The following is a 16,241-nucleotide window of genomic DNA, read 5'->3' as shown; positions in this document are numbered from 1 at the left end:
GAATTCAGTATTTTGCACATTCCAAGATAAAGTAATGATAATATATGTTGATACAAATTTCAGACACAAAAATAAATTACTTCATATCTTAAATATTCCTATGATGAAACATCAGGACTCCAGTTTCACTAATCAAAATTTTATAAAGGTATAAATTATGTTTGATTTGACTCCTCAAATCATGGCTGACAACTCCCAGCAAAGCATTCTAGGCTCTTTTTTTCTCACACCAACTGACCCAGAATATATTTTAAGAAATGTTTATTTTCTGTGCATATTTGTTTTAAAATTATAAATTTCTGAGCACTTTTTCTTCTTCCTCCTCATCACTGTCAGTGACATTGACTTGCTGGATGCTAGAGGGAGTTGATGTTGGGGCTGTGAAGACATTCTCCAAGGCTCCAATGTCCAGCTGAGGCATGGGATTTAAATATTCTTCCCCACTGTGGCTATGACTGTTATAGTAAGAGGTCCCATCCATGCTCTCACAACTCCGAGAATCTTCACTGTGTGTGCGTTCATCTGGATAGTCTCTAAAAGGATAGTCTCTATTTAAAGCTGAAAACATAGCCTCGTGTTTTTGGTACCTGTCTTCATAATAACCAAGGCATTCTGGCATTGAGCTTGGAAAATTTCCATAGCCAAAGGGAGGCCGACTATAAGGGCAGGTGCTGTAACAGAAAGATAAAAAAGGAATTAGATCATGCCTTGCTCCCATGCTGACTTGCATACAGACTAATTGAGCAAGTTTAACTGCACCCTCTTTGGGGCCTGGAAAGTGCCCAAGATAACTTTCTGCAACCACTTCATGTATTCATCTGCACTTTTACTACTACCAAGTCCCAACATAGAGTAAATGGCAAAGTAAGCCTGTGACTCACCAGAGCTAGTATCTAGTATCAGCCTTGGACTTCTTACCTTTGACAACCCTGACAAAGAAAAATTGCTAATCTGGACTTTTCTCTCATGACACCATGTAAGATTTTGGAAATGTAGGCTTGTGTTACATTGTGCTAAAAATCAATGCTTAGTAAGTAGTACAACAATTGTTTTTACTAGTATTTGAAACAAAACTTATGGGGTGGGGAGACATATAATTGAGTTGGGATCAATACTCATCAACTGCATTTTTCACAAAACTAGAATAAGTAATTCCTAAAATCTGAGTGGAATCATAAAAGATCCTGAATAGCTAACACAATCTTGAGGGGGGAAAAAAGCTGGCAATATCACAATTCTATATTTCAAGACATACTACAAAGCTACAGTAATCAAAACAATATTTCACTGGTACAAAAATAGACATATAGATCAAAAGAACAGAATAGAGAACCCAGAAATAAATCCATGATTATATGGTCAATTAATTTATGATAAAAGAAGCAAGAATGTACAATGGGGAAAAGACTGTCTTCAGTAAATGGTGCTAGGAAAACTGAACAGCTACATGTAAAGAGAATGAAACTGGGCCACCTTTGAACACCATACACAAAAATAACTCAAAATGGATTAAAGACCTAAATGTGAGGCCTGAAACCATAAAAATCCTAGAATGCAGGCAATAATTTCTTTAACATTAGTCATAACAATTTCATAACAATTTTTTTATTTTATTTATTTGTCAGAGAGAGACAGAAAAAGGGGGAATACAAGCAAGGGAAGTGGGAGAGGGAGAAGCAAGCTTTCTGCTGAGCAGGGAGCCAGATGTGGGACTCAATCCCAGGACTCTGGGATCATGACCCCAGCCAAAGGCAGACACCTAACTGACTGAGCCACCCAGGCATCCTGATAAACTAGTTTTGAAAAGGCATCTTAGGGGCACCTGGGTGGCTCAGTGGGTTAAAGCCTCTGTCTTTGGCTCAGGTCACGATCCCGAGTCCTGGGGTCGAACACCACATAGGGCTCTCTGCTCAGTGGGGAGCCTGCCTCCTCCTCTCTCTCTCTGCCTGCCTCTCTGACTACTTGTGATCTCTGTCTGTCAAATAAATAAATAAAAATTAAAAAAAAAAGAAAAGGCATCTTCATGTGAGGCTAAAATAATGCCATTCTAAAATGTAGCTTTTTGACATTCTAGCTAGATTCAAGGATTCTGGAGGAATGGATGTTTGGAGTGTCTTTTTTATACTCTAAGTGCTCACAGTCTGTGTGGACAGAGGCATTTTTTTTTAAATGTACAGTAGGAACATTTATTTTAACACTTCTAAAAGATACTTCTCCATGCCTGATGATTTGATATAAAAATCAAACACATCATACTTTCCCCATCAGTCTTTCCACATCAAGGGCAATCAGAAATTTGTACAACATGAATATTTGCTTCTGAAACAAAAATTACAAATTAAGTGATAACAAAAATACACAAATCAACTGGACCCTAAACAAATTTCTAATGCAGTCTTTCCCCTTTCCCCCAATCACTCACCATTTTTCTAGATATGTTTCCTAAGACAAGAGAAACTAAAGCAAAAATGAATGATTGAGACTATATCAAAATAAAAAGCTTCTGCACAGCAAAGGAAACAATCAACAAAGCTAAAAGACAGCCTACTAAATGGGAGGAAATATCTGCAAATGACATATCAATAGTATCCAAAATATAAAAAAAAAACTTCTACAATTCAACACCAAAAAACAATCTGATTAAAAAATGGGCAGAGGACCTGAATAGGCATTTTTCCAAAGAAGATATACAGATGGTCAACAGACACATGAAAAGACGCTCAACATTCTCATCACCAGGGAAATGCAAAGTAAAACCACAATGAGATATCATCTTACACTTGTGAAAATGTCTGAAGTCAAAAAGACAAAAAAATAACAAGTGTTGGCAAGGATGTGGAGAAAAGGGAACCTCATATACTGTTGGTGGAGATATAAACTGGTACAGCCACCATGGCAAACAGCATGGAGATTCCTCAAAAAATTAAAAATAGAAATACCATATGATCCAATAATTCCACTATGGCGTATTTACCCAAAGAAAATGAAGACACCAATTCAAAAAGATATACTCACCCCTATGTTTACTTTAGTATTGTTTATAAAAGCTAAAAAATGAAAACAACCTAAGAGTCCATCATTAGATGAATGGATAAAGGAGATGTGTTTTATCATGAATGAAAGAGGAGAGATCACAATCAACACTGGCTAAACACAAACAATTATAAGAACATATTATAAGCAACTATATGGCAACAAATTAGGCAATCTTGAAGAAATGGATGCATTCCTAGAAATGTATAAACTACCAAAAATGAAACTGGAAGAAACAGAAAACCTGAACAGACCCATAACCAGCAAGGACTCTGAAGCAGTAATCAAAAGTCTCCCAATGAACAAGAGTCCAGGATCAGATGACTTCCCAGGGGAATTCTACCAAACATTTAAAGAAGAATTCATACCTATTCTTCTGAAGCTGTTTTCAAAAATAGAAATGAAAGGAAAACTTCCTAACTCTTTCTTTAAGGCCAGCATTACCTTGCTCCCAAACCCAGACAAAGACCCCACCAAAAAGGAGAATTACAGACCAACATCCCTGATGAACATGGATGCAAAAATTCTCACCAAGATACTAGCCAATAGGATCCAACAGTACATTAAAAGGATTATTCATCATGACCAAGTGGGATTTATTCCTGGGCTGCAAAGGTGGCTCAACATCCACAAATCAATCAATGTGATACACTACATTAATAAAAGAAAGGACAAGGATCATATGATCCTTTTGATAAATGCAGAAAAAGCATTTGACAAAGTATAGCATGCTTTCTTGATTAAAACTCCTCACAGGATAGGGATAGAGGAAACATACCTCAATATCATAAAAGCCATATATGAAAAGCCCACAGCAAATATCATTCTCAATGGGGGAAAAGACTGAGAGATTTTCCCCTAAGGTCAGGTACACAACAGGTAGGTCCACTGTCACCACTATTGTTCAACATAGTACTAGAAGTCCTAACCCTTAGCAATCAGACAACAAAAGAAATAAAGGTCATCCGAATTGTCAAAAAAGAAGTCAAACTCTCACTCTTTGCAGATGACATGATACTCTATGTGGAAAACCCAAAAGGCTCCATCCCAAAATTATAAAATTCATACAGGAACTCAGCAATGTGGCAGGATATAAAAATCAATGCACAGAAATGAGTGGCATTTCTACACACTAACAATGAGACAGAAGAAAGAGAAAGTAAGGGGTCAATCCCATTTATAATTGAACCCAGAACCATAAGATATTTAGGAATAAACCTAAGCAAAGAAGCAAAGAATCTGTACTCAGAAAGCTATAGAAACCTCATAAAAGAAATTGAGGAAGACACAAAGAATCGGAAAAATGTTCCACACTCATGGATTGGAAGAACAAATATTGTGAAAATGTCTGTGCTACCTAGAGCAATCTATACATTCAATACAATCCCTATCAAAATGCCATCAATCTTTTTCACAGAGCTGAAAAAATAGTCCTAACAGTTGTATGGAACAAGAAAAGCCCAAATAGCCAAAGGAATTTTTAAAAAGAAAACCAAAGCTGGTGGCATCACAATTCTGGACTTCAAGCTATGTTACAAAGCTATAATCATCAAGACAGTACGGTATTGATACAAAAACAGACATCTATTCAATAGAACAGAATAGAGAACCCAGAAATGGAACCCCAGCTTCATGGTCAACAAGTCCTCAACAAAGCAGGAAAGAATATCCAATGGAAAAGGGACAATCTCTTCAACATATGGTGTTGAGATAATTGGACAGCCACATGCAGAAGAATGAAACTGGATCATTTCCTTACACCACACACAAAAATAGACACAAAATGGATGAGAGACCTAAATGTCAGACAGGAATCCATCAAAATCCTAGAGGAGAACACAGGCAGCAATATCTGTGACCTCAGCCACAGCAACTTCTTGCTAGACATGTCTCCAAAGGCAAGAGATATAATATGAACTATTGTGACTTCATCAAGATAAAAAGCTTTTTCACAGCAAAGGAAACAGTAAAAAAAAAAAAAAAGACAACTTATAGAATGGAAAAAGATATTTGCAAATGTCTTATCAAATAAAGGGCTAGTATCCAAAATTTATAAAGAACTTATCAAACTCAATACCCAAAGAACAAATAATCCAATCAAGAAATGGGCAGAGGACATGAACAGACATTTCTGCAAAGAAGACATCCAAACGGACAACAGACACTTGAAAAAATGCTCAACATCACTTAGCATCAGGGAAATACAAATCAAAGTCACCATGAGATACCACCTCACACCAGTCAGAATAGCTAAAATTAACAACTCGGGAAATGACAGATGTTGGTGAGGATGTGGCAAAAGGGGAAACCTCCTACTGTTGGTGGGTGAAAGCTTGTGCAGTCACGCTGGAAAACAGTATGGAAGTTCATCAAAAAGTTTAAAATAGAGCTACCCTATGACCCAGCAATTACACTATTGGGTATTTACCCCAAAGATACAAATGTAGTGATCTGAAGGGGCACATGCAACCTGAGTTTATAGCAGCAATGTCCACAATAGCCAAACTGTGGAAGGAGCCTAGATATCCATCAACAGATGAATGGATAAAGCAGATGTGGTGTATATATACATATACAATGGAATATTACTTAGCCATCAAAAAATGGAATCTTGTCATTTGCAATGACATGGATCAGATTAGAGGATATTATGCTAAGTGAAATAAGTCAGTCAGAGAAAGACAATTATCATACTATCTCACTGATACATGAAATTTAAGAAACAAAACAGAGGACCATAGGGGAAGGGAGGGAAAAATAAAACAAGATGAAACCAGAGAGGGAGAAAAACCAGAAGAGACTCTTAATCATAGGAAACAAACAGAGTTGCTGGAGGGGAGAGGAGTGGAAGGATGGGGTAGCTGCATAATAGACACTAAGGAGTACATGTGATGTAATGAGCACTGGGTACTATATTAGACTGTGATGAATCAAAGACCTGTACCTCTGAAACCAGTAATACATTATATGTTAATTTTTTAAAAAGATGTGTTTTACACACACACACACACACACATATACACACACGGGAATATTATGCAGTCATAAAAAAGGATGAGCTCTTGCCATTTGTGACAACATAAATAGACCTAGAGGGCATCTATACCAAGTAAAATAAGTCAGACTGAGAAAGACAAATACTATATGATTTCACTTGTAAGTGATATCTTAAAAGGTAAATAAGCAAAAAGCAGAATCAGAACTGTAAATACAGAGAACAAACTGATGGTTACCCCAGAATGGGAGGTTGTGCAAAATGAGTGAAGGGGAGTGGAGATACAGTCTTCTAGTTATAAAGTAAATAAGTCATGGGAACAAAAGGTATAGCATAAGCAACATAGTCAATGATACTATAATAGCAATGTTTAGGCTCAGATGGCAGCTATACTTATGATGAACATAGCATAATGTATAAACTCATCAAATCACTATACTGTACATCTGAAACTAATATAAAATTGTGTGCCAACTATACTGAGAAAAAAAAAAAAGAGAGAGAGAGAGAGAGTTCCTGGGCAGGGGGGCCGTGACCCTGGAACAGAGGATAACAACCTAACTTTTTAATTGAATCTCCATAATAAGTTAAATTAAAAATATTGTTTCTATTGGAAAGATTTAGAATGAATATTAAACTCTGGTTTTAAAGATATTTTCCACATAAAATTTTTGCAAAGTGAACAACCAAAAAGATTATTTTGCTGTTTAACAAACTGTTTTTAAGGCAATTCTAAAAATTCTGCCATCCCAATCTGTTTGCTAATTTTTTTTTTTTTTTTAAGAATATTCTCTCTTTCAAAGGTGCAGAATGGGAATCATAGGAAGGGGTATACAAATGTCCAAGCGAGAGTTCCCTGGACTCATGGACTCCATCTAGTGACAGAATAACATAAACATAATAACCACACTCAGCAAAACCCCCAAGTTGAGGGTTTCACTTCATGAGCCCACATTTTTTTTAGAGGGCACGGCTTGCATGGAGCACTGGGTGTGGTGAAAAAATAATGAATACTGTTTTTCTGAAAATAAATAAATTGAAAAAAAATAAAAAATAAATAAATTTAAAAAAAAAGATCAACTTTGTTTTCTTCCCTTTAAAATATAAGTACAATTGACAAACTAGACTATTATCTCAAACACTGAAAATATGGGGGTATCTTGAGTGCTTTGGTATCCCACCCCCAAATGTCCCAAGTGCTGGGTACCTTACCCTTGTTAAATATCACAATAATGAGGCTAAAGTTCCAAAATGTTTCAGGTTTCCTTTCCTACTGCCACATCTTCCTTCAGGCATTTTTAATATAACACATATGTCCTGAACACATTATCCTTTTAGCTAGTATGACTTTGCTTCTGTAGCTCTTCTAACCTCAGCCCTCCATCTACTGAATTACACAGATACCTCTCCCTCCATAAAGCACTCACTTCAGCTAGAAATAATTTACCCACTATTGTGTTCAGGATGTAACAAGATATTACATAATGTAAGCAAGATATTACATAAGACTTGGTGGAGAATTTAATTTTAAAAGAAGATCTAGAATCTAGGTATATACTAGACATGTGCTAAAGTCTATAATGCGAACTCAAACATTACATGGCCATGTAGATATTCAGAAAGCAGATCAATTAAGATAAGAGTATTCAGAAAACAGATCAATTAAGATAAGATTAATCCTAGAAGTTTGCATGGATGAAAAATAAGTTTAGAAGCACTGTGGTGTAGTGGGAAAAGTATCAATCAGAATTATTAGAATGGTAATATTTGTCAACATGTTAACCAACAATAAGCATTTAGTAGGTTCTCTAGGCATTAGCCAAGGAGTTTATGTGTTATCTCAATTATTCTTTAGAACAACCATATGAGACAGATAATGTATCTCCATTTTACAGCTGAGAGTAGAGAACCTTAAAGAGATTGAGTAACTTGCTCAAAGTCATATAATTAGTGAGTAGTGAAACCGAACTTGTTCTCCCGCGCCACACTACATGGGTATCTACTCTGCCACTTAAAAACCTGGTAACCTTAAGGAAATGTAAGTTTTTCTGAGCCTTGGACACCTTATATAAAACAGAGATAATATCCCCTGTTCTGCCAACTTAAAAGATCTGTCAGGAGGAACCTGAGAGAGGATATCTATGCATACTTTAGAAATGAAAAACACTTTTAATGTATTATTATTTAGTTTTACAAGAAGTTACAGGTAATAATATATTCATAAACTCAGACACCTACATGTGTGTATAACATTGATTTTCAAAAAGAATGCAAAGATAGAACAAAAACTAACTGAAATGCTGGCATGTAGGAGGCAAGATAGAAGTAGGGAAGAAGTAGGCAAAGAAGTTAGACTTCTGAGAATGGACTTTGCCTTATGGTTTTGACTTTGAAACCACAAAATTACTTTACATAATTTTAAAACAAATGTAGTATTTTAAAAAGTAATTCCTAAAAATTAAAAGCAAATGAAAACTGATGAACCCCAGTTATATCAAGCTGCAGTTGCCTTAACTACACAAACATTATATCAGGATAATTTAAATCTGGTATTTTTATTGTTCCTTCCTGGCAAGATACACCCTAAAAAGAAAAGAATCACAAACAAATCTTACACTGCATTTGGTAATTTTATTGTTTGTGACAGTGCTGCTTTGAAACTATTGATATAATTGTTTTGAAGTTATTCTCTCTCTATATATATACATACATATAAACACACATCAGAAAAAAAAACATGTTTGGTAAGATAAAGCAAATATGTTATTACCATTAGGAAACAAGATTTTTAGGGGGAAAGATACTAGCACATAAGATCAATGCATCTCATTTGAAACTACAATATTAAATTTATTTTGGAAATATCAACATAACACTCATGAAGTATTTTTCCTCAAAAAAATACATATTTTCTCATATTCTACACTGCAAATCCCTAGATACTTTTTTTTTTTCAGCGTAACAGTATTCATTGTTTTTGCACCACACCCAGGGCTCCATGCAATCCGTGCCTTCTCCAATACCCACCACCTGGTTCCCCCAACCTCCCACCCCCCACCCCTTCAAAACCCTCAGATTGTTTTTCAGAGTCCATAGTCTCTCATGGTTCACCTCCCCTTCCAATTTCCCTCAACTCCCTTCTCCTTTCCATCTCCCCTTGTCCTCCATGCTATTTGTTATGCTCCACAAATAAGTGAAACCATATGATAGTTGACTCTTTCTGCTTGACTTATTTCACTCAGCATAATCTCTTCCAGTCCTGTCCATGTTGCTACAAAAGTTGGGTATTCGTCTTTCTGATGGAGGCATAATACTCCATAGTATATATGGACCACATCTTCCTTATCCATCCCTCCGTTGAAGGGTCTTGATTCTTTCCACAGTTTGGCGACCGTGGCCATTGCTGCTATAAACATTGGGGTACAGATGGCCCTTCTTTTCACGACATCTGTATCTTTGGGGTAAATACCCAGGAGTGCAATGGCAGGGTCATAGGGAAGCTCTATTTTTAATTTCTTGAGGAATCTCCACACTGTTCTCCAAAGTGGCTGCACCAACTTGCATTCCCACCAACAGTGTAAGAGGGTTCCTCTTTCTCCACATCTTCTCCAACACATGTTGTTTCCTGTCTTGCTAATTTTGGCCATTCTAACTGGTGTAAGGTGGTATCTCAATGTGGTTTTAATTTGAATCTCCCTGATGGCTAGTGATGAAGAACATTTTTTCATGTGTCTGATAGCCATTTGTAGGTCTTCATTGGAGAAGTGTCTGTTCATATCTTCTGCCCATTTTTTTATATGATTGTCTGTTTCGTGTGGGTTGAGTTGGAGGACTTCATTATAGATCCTGGATATCAACCTTTTGTCTGTACTGTCATTTGCAAATATCTTCTCCCATTCCGTGGGTTGCCTCTTAGTTTTGTTGACTGTTTCCTTCACTGTGCAGAAGTTTTTGATCTTGATGAAGTCCCAAAAGTTCATCTTCGCTTTTGTTTCCTTTGCCTTTGGAGACATATCTTGAATGAAGTTACTATGGCTGATATCGAAGAGGTTACTGCCTATGTTCTCCTCTAAGATTCTGATGGATTCCTGTCTCATGTTGAGGTTTTATCCATTTTGAGTTTATCTTTGTGTACGGTGTAAAAGAATGGTTGAGTTTCATTCTTCTGCATATAGCTGTCCAGTTTTCCCAGCACCATTTATTGAAGAGACTGTCTTTTTTCCACTGTATATTTTTTCCTGTTTTGTCAAAGATTAATTGACCATAGAGTTGAGGGTCCATATCTGGGCTCTCTACTCTGTTCCACTGGTCTATGTGTCTGTTTTTATGCCAGTACCATGCTGTCTTGGTGATCACAGCTTTGTAGTAAAGCTTGAAATCAGGTAACCTGTTCTCCTGAAGCTGTTTCCAAAAAATGAAGCAGAAGGAAAACTTCCATATTCTTTCTATGAAGCCAGCATTACCCTGATCCCCAAACCAGGCAAAGATCCTACCAAAAAGGAGAATTTCAGACCAATATTACTGATGAATATGGATGCTAAGATTCTCAACAAGATCCTAGCAAACAGGATCCAACAGCACATTTAAAAGATTATCCACCATGACCAGGTGGGATTCATCCCTGGGCTACAAGGATGGTTCAACATTTGCAAATCAATCAATGTGATAGAACAAATCAGTAAGAGAAGAGAGAAGAACCACATGGTCCTCTCAATTGACGCAAAAAAAGCATTTGACAAAATTCAGCATCCATTCCTGATTAAAAGGCTTCAAAGTATAGAGAGAACATTCCTGAACTTCATTAAATCTATCTATGAAATACCCACAACAAATATCATTCTCAATGGGAAAAAGCTTACAGCCTTCCCATTGAGATCAGGAACACGACAAGGATGCCCACTCTCACCACTCTTGTTCAACATAGTATTAGAAGTCCTAGCAACAGCAATCAGACAACAAAGAGAAATAAAAGGTATCCAAATTGGCAATAAAGAAGTCAAACTCTCTCTCTTTGCAGATGACATGATTCTTTATATGGAAAACCCAAAAGCCTCCACCCCCAAACTACTAGAACTCATACTACTAGAACCCAAACTACTAGAACTCATTCAGCAACGTGGTAGGATACAAAGTCAATGTACAGAAATCAGTGGCTTTCTTATACACTAACAATGAAAATACAGAAAGTGAAATTAGAGAATCAATTCCATTTACTATAGCACCAAGAACCATAAGATACCTGGGAATAAACCTAACCAAAGAGGTAAAGGAACTGTACTCGAGGAACTACAGAACACTCATGAAAGAAATTGAAGAAGACACAAATAGATGGAAGACCATTCCATGCTCTTGGATTGGAAGAATAAGCATTGTTAAAATGTCTATACTGCCTAGAGCACTCTATACTTTAATGCCATTCCAATCAAAATTCCACCGGTATTTTTCAAAGATCTGGAGCAAATAATCCTAAAATTTGTATGGAATTAGAAGAAACCCCGAATCGCTAAGGAAATGTTGAAAAACAAAAATAAAACTGGGGGCATAACGTTAGATACTTTTTAAAATTCAGTAGCAATGAGCATCCTTATTGCCCACATTGTGATTTCAGTAAAAGGAACCTGGATTTCTGGGTAAAATGGCTGATTCCAGGTCTGGTGTGCACAAAATGTACAAGATGAGCCTAGGACTTATTGTGCCAGAGAACAAAAAAGCTATCAAAGATTAAAGACACAGAATATAACTTGTAGCCAATTGGACAAATCAAAGATAAATAAATGGATAATTTGAGCATCAAAAGATATAATAATGACTGCAATGTATAAAAACATACCAAATATACAGAAATCTACTTGTTCATGATGGTGTTCCTAAAACAAAATAAGACTCAATGATAGGGGAAAAAATCAAGAATTTATCCTACCCTTCGGTATTTCTGAGTAACCAATTGATGAGGGTTAAGTTTTTCTTCAAAAAAGCATTCTAGCTAATGAGTGAAGGAATACTGAATCAAAAAATGACCATTTTGCAATCTCATGGTTCTAGGCAACAATCCCCATAGGCACTAATCATTGCACTGGTATTTCTCAAGCTTAACTGACCATTACAATCACCTGGAGAAACTTTTTTTTTTTTAAAGATTTTATTTATTTATTTGAGAGAGAGAGACAGTGAGAGAGAGCATGAGCGAGAAGAAGGTCAGAGAGCGAAGCAGACTCCCCATGGAGCTGGGAGCCTGATGTGGGACTCGATCCCGGGACTCCAGGATCACTCCCTGAGCTGAAGGCAGTCGTCCAACCAACTGAGCCACCCAGGCGTCCCTCACCTGGAGAAACTTTTAAAGAATTCTGCTGCCCAGGTCCCACACACACACAAAAAGTCCAATTTATTTGGTCTTAATTCTTCAAGTGACGCTACTGTATAGCCAAGAATTGAGAAGCAGCACTTACCTATCATGATAATACCTGAACCTGCAGATTATTCTTAACATCACTGTTAGAATAAAACAAACGTTATGTACCTCTTGATGTGATACACTACAAATTACACAGCACCACCCATGAGGTATCATTTCCCAAAAAAAGAGAAATAGAAAAGAAAAAGGAAGAGAAAGGGGGAGAATAAAAGAAAAAAAAAACTGAAACAGAGTCAAATCAAGTTGCAAGAGCTATCATTTCACAGGGGGGGAAAGGGTAATAAGGGAACATGTAAATTATATCCAAGGATAAAATAAGCAAAATCCAGGATGAGGATAACATGTTTCTTCAATGAATACAAGGCATTAAAAAACAATAAAAGAGGATAGAGAACTGTTCTAGCATGAAAGAGGCTTAAAAAACATAATCACATCCAATATGTATATCTTGTTTCGATCCTGTTTATATTCTGCTGTTTACACATACCATAGTTTATCTATTTACCTACTGAAACACATCTTGATGCTTTCTGTTTTGGCAACTACGCATAAAACTGCTATAAGCATCTGTGTGCAGATTTACACATTTGTGTAAACACAATTCTCTTTTTCTTTTTTCTTTTCTTTCCTTCCTCTTTCCTTCTTTTCCTTCCTCTTTCTTTCTTTTCTTTCTTTCTCCTTCCTTCCTTCCTTCCTTCCTTCCTTCCTTCCTTCCTTTCCTTCCTTCCTTCCTTCCTTCCTTTGTGGTAAATACCAAGGAGTGTGATTGCTGGATCATATGGTAAGAGTATTTTTAGCTTTATAAGGAACTGCCAAACTGTCTTCCAAAGTAGGTATACCATAACGCATTTCTACTAACAATAAATTAGAATTTCCTTTGCTCCACATCCTGACCAGTATTTGGTGTTCAGGATTTGGTGTTGTCCATATTTTGGATTTTGGCAATCCTGATAGATTTGTAGTGATATCCCATTTAAATTTGTAATTCCCTAAAGATACATAACGTGAAGCATCTTTTCACGTGCTTAAATGCTATCTGTATATGTTCTTTGGTGAGGTGTCTGTTCAGGTTTTTGGTCCACTTTTAATAGGCTGTTTTCTTATTGTTGAGTTTTAAGAATTCAAATATTTTGCACATTTTGTGTAACAGTCCTTAATCAGATACATCTTTTGCAAAAATTTTCTCCCAGTCTGTGACTTGACTTTCATTCTCTTGATACCACAGTATTTGATATAGTAGCTTTGTATAGTAAGTTTAAAGTCAGGAATTGTGAATCCTTCAAATTTGTTTCCCCTTCTCAAGATTGTTTTAAAACTATTCTGGGTCACTTACAGTTCCATATAAACTTTAGGGTCAGCTTTTCCATTTCTGTAAAAATAAGTCATTGGGATTTTTGAGAGGGATTGTATTGATTCTGCAAATCACTTTGGGAAGTACTGTCTTCTTAACAATAGTAAGCCTTCTAAGCATGAACATAAATACTTTGCATTTATTTAGATCTTTACTTTCTTTCAGTAATGATTTGTAGTTTTCAGTTTGTAAGTCTTATGCCTCTCCCTCATTAGATTTATTCCTAGGTATTTTAGTCTTTTTGATACTACTTTAAATAGAATTGTTTTCTTAATTTCCTTTTTGGATTGCACATTGCTAATGTATAGAAAATTCAAGTGATTTATGTATATTGATCTTATACCCTGCAACTTATCATTAGCTCTAATAAACTTCTGCAGATTCTTTAGGATTTTCTTTATATAGGATTTTCCATACATAGGATCATGTGTAAAAAGAGATAATTTTATTTCTTTTGTTTTGGATGTCTTTTAAAAAAATTTTTATTTATTTTTACAATTTCTTTTCAGTGTTCCAGAATTCATTGTTTATGCACCATACCCAGTGCTCCATGCAATACGTGCTCTCCATAATACCCACCACCAGGCTCACCCAACATCCCAACCCCCACCCCTCCAAAACCCTCAGATTGTTTTTCAGAGTCCACAGTCTCTTATGGTTCGTCTCCCCCTCCAATTTCCCCCAACTCCCTTCTCGATGTCTTTTTTTTTTTCCCTTGCTTAATTTCTCTGGCTAGAACTTCTAGTACAATGTTGAATAGCAATTGTGAAAGCTAACATCCTTTTCTGGTTCCCAGCCTCAGGAGGACAGCTTTTGGTCCATCAACAATGAAGATGATATTAACCTTGGGTTTTGTTCAATGTTGAGAAAGTTCTTTTCCTGTTGAGGAAGTTCTCTTCTCTTCCTAGCCTGACGATTTAGTTTTGAAATCAGGAATTTTTTTTTATAATAAAAAAAGATGTTGGATTTTATCAAGTGCTTTATTTTCTGCAACAATTGAGATAATCAGGTGGTTTTGTTCCTTCATTCTATTTATAAGGTGTATTACACTGATTTTCAGATGTTGAACCACACATACATTGCTAGGGTAAATCTCACTTGGTCTTGGTATATCATCCTCTTAACATCCTGCTGGACTCAGTTTGCTAGTATTTTATTAAGCATATTTTACAACTATATTCACAAGATATATTAGTCTGTAATATGTGGTATCTTTGTCTGGCTTTGGTAGCAGAGTAATGTTGGTCCTAGAAGTGTCCCCTCATATATTTTGGAAGAATTTGAGAATTGGTGTTAATTCCTCTTTAAATGTTTGGTAGAATTGACCAATGAAGCTATCTAGCCCAGGGCTTTTCTTTGCTGGGAGGTTTTTGATTACTGATTCAATCTCTTTTTTAAAAATTAACATATAAAGTATTATTTGTTTCAGGGGTACAAGTTGGTGATTCATCAGTCTTACAAAATTCACAGTACTCACTATAACACATACCCTCCCCAGTGTCCATTACCCAGCCACCCCCCCACCCCGCCCAGCAAACCTTGGTTTGTTTCCTGAGATTAAGAGTCTCTTATAGTTTATCTCCCTCTCTGGTTTCATCTTGTTTCCTTTTTTCCCTCCCTTCCCCTATAATCCTGTGTCTTGTTTCTCAAATTCATCATAACTGATTCAACCTCTTAATATAGGTCTGTTCAGATTTGCATTTTCTTCTTGAGTCAGTTTTGATAATTCACTTATTTGTCCACTTTATCTAGGTATCTAACTGGTTGGTGTACAATTATTCACTGTATTCTCCTATAGTCATTTTTATTTCTTTAAAGTTGGTAGCAATGTACCCAATTTCATATCTTATTTTAGTAATTTATGTCTTCTCTGTTTTTCTTAGTCAGTCTAGCTAAAGTTTGATCAATTCAATTGATCTTTTTAAAAAGCTAACTTTTGTTAATTTTCTTTTATTTCATTAAGCTCTCTTTTTTCTTCTTTACTTTTCTCTAATCATTCCTTTCCTTCTGCAAGCTTTGAGTTTTGTTTGCTCTTCTTTTAGAAGAGAAGGTTTTGTTTGCTCTAGTTAGGTTTTAATGTTCTTATTGATTTGAGATCTTTTTGAATGTAGGTCATTGCAGCTATAATTTTTCTGTTATTCTATCATGGTTGGAGAAGAAACTTTGTATGATTTAAATCTTTTTAAGTACTTTTGAGACTTGCTTTGTGATCTAACATATGGTCTATCCTATGTGCAATTGTGTGCCATTATGAAGAATCTATATTCAAACATTGGGTGAAACATTATATATGCCTATTATGTAGTTGTTCTTTCCAGTATTGTATAGTGTTCTATTTCCTTATAATCTTCATTCATTTTGGAGGAATATCTATCCATTATTTAAAGTATTCACAATAAAGCTGGCGGCATCACCTTACCTGATTTCAAGCTTTATTACAAAGCTGTGAT

The 16,241-nt window shown here is 36.0% G+C and overlaps 1 protein-coding gene across 2 annotated transcripts in view; it reads right to left on the bottom strand.

Moving 5' to 3' along the window:
- Nucleotides 1–289: 289 nt before the first annotated feature.
- The window catches only part of SOX30 (SRY-box transcription factor 30), a 35,608-nt gene continuing 19,656 nt past the window's right edge, over nt 290–16,241 (bottom strand). The window contains exon 5 of one of the 2 annotated variants that reach the window (XM_044241044.1): nt 290–671. In XM_044241044.1, coding sequence (XP_044096979.1) covers nt 290–671 — 382 coding nt within the window. The remainder of the gene's footprint in view (nt 672–16,241) is intronic. The other variant, XM_044241053.1, reaches the window with a different exon arrangement.

The sequence above is a fragment of the Neovison vison genome, chromosome 1 (genome assembly GCF_020171115.1).
Source record: "Neovison vison isolate M4711 chromosome 1, ASM_NN_V1, whole genome shotgun sequence".
Taxonomy (NCBI): domain Eukaryota; kingdom Metazoa; phylum Chordata; class Mammalia; order Carnivora; family Mustelidae; genus Neogale; species Neogale vison.
Note: the sequence above shows the minus strand (reverse complement) of the source record. Positions and strands in the feature narration are given on the sequence as shown.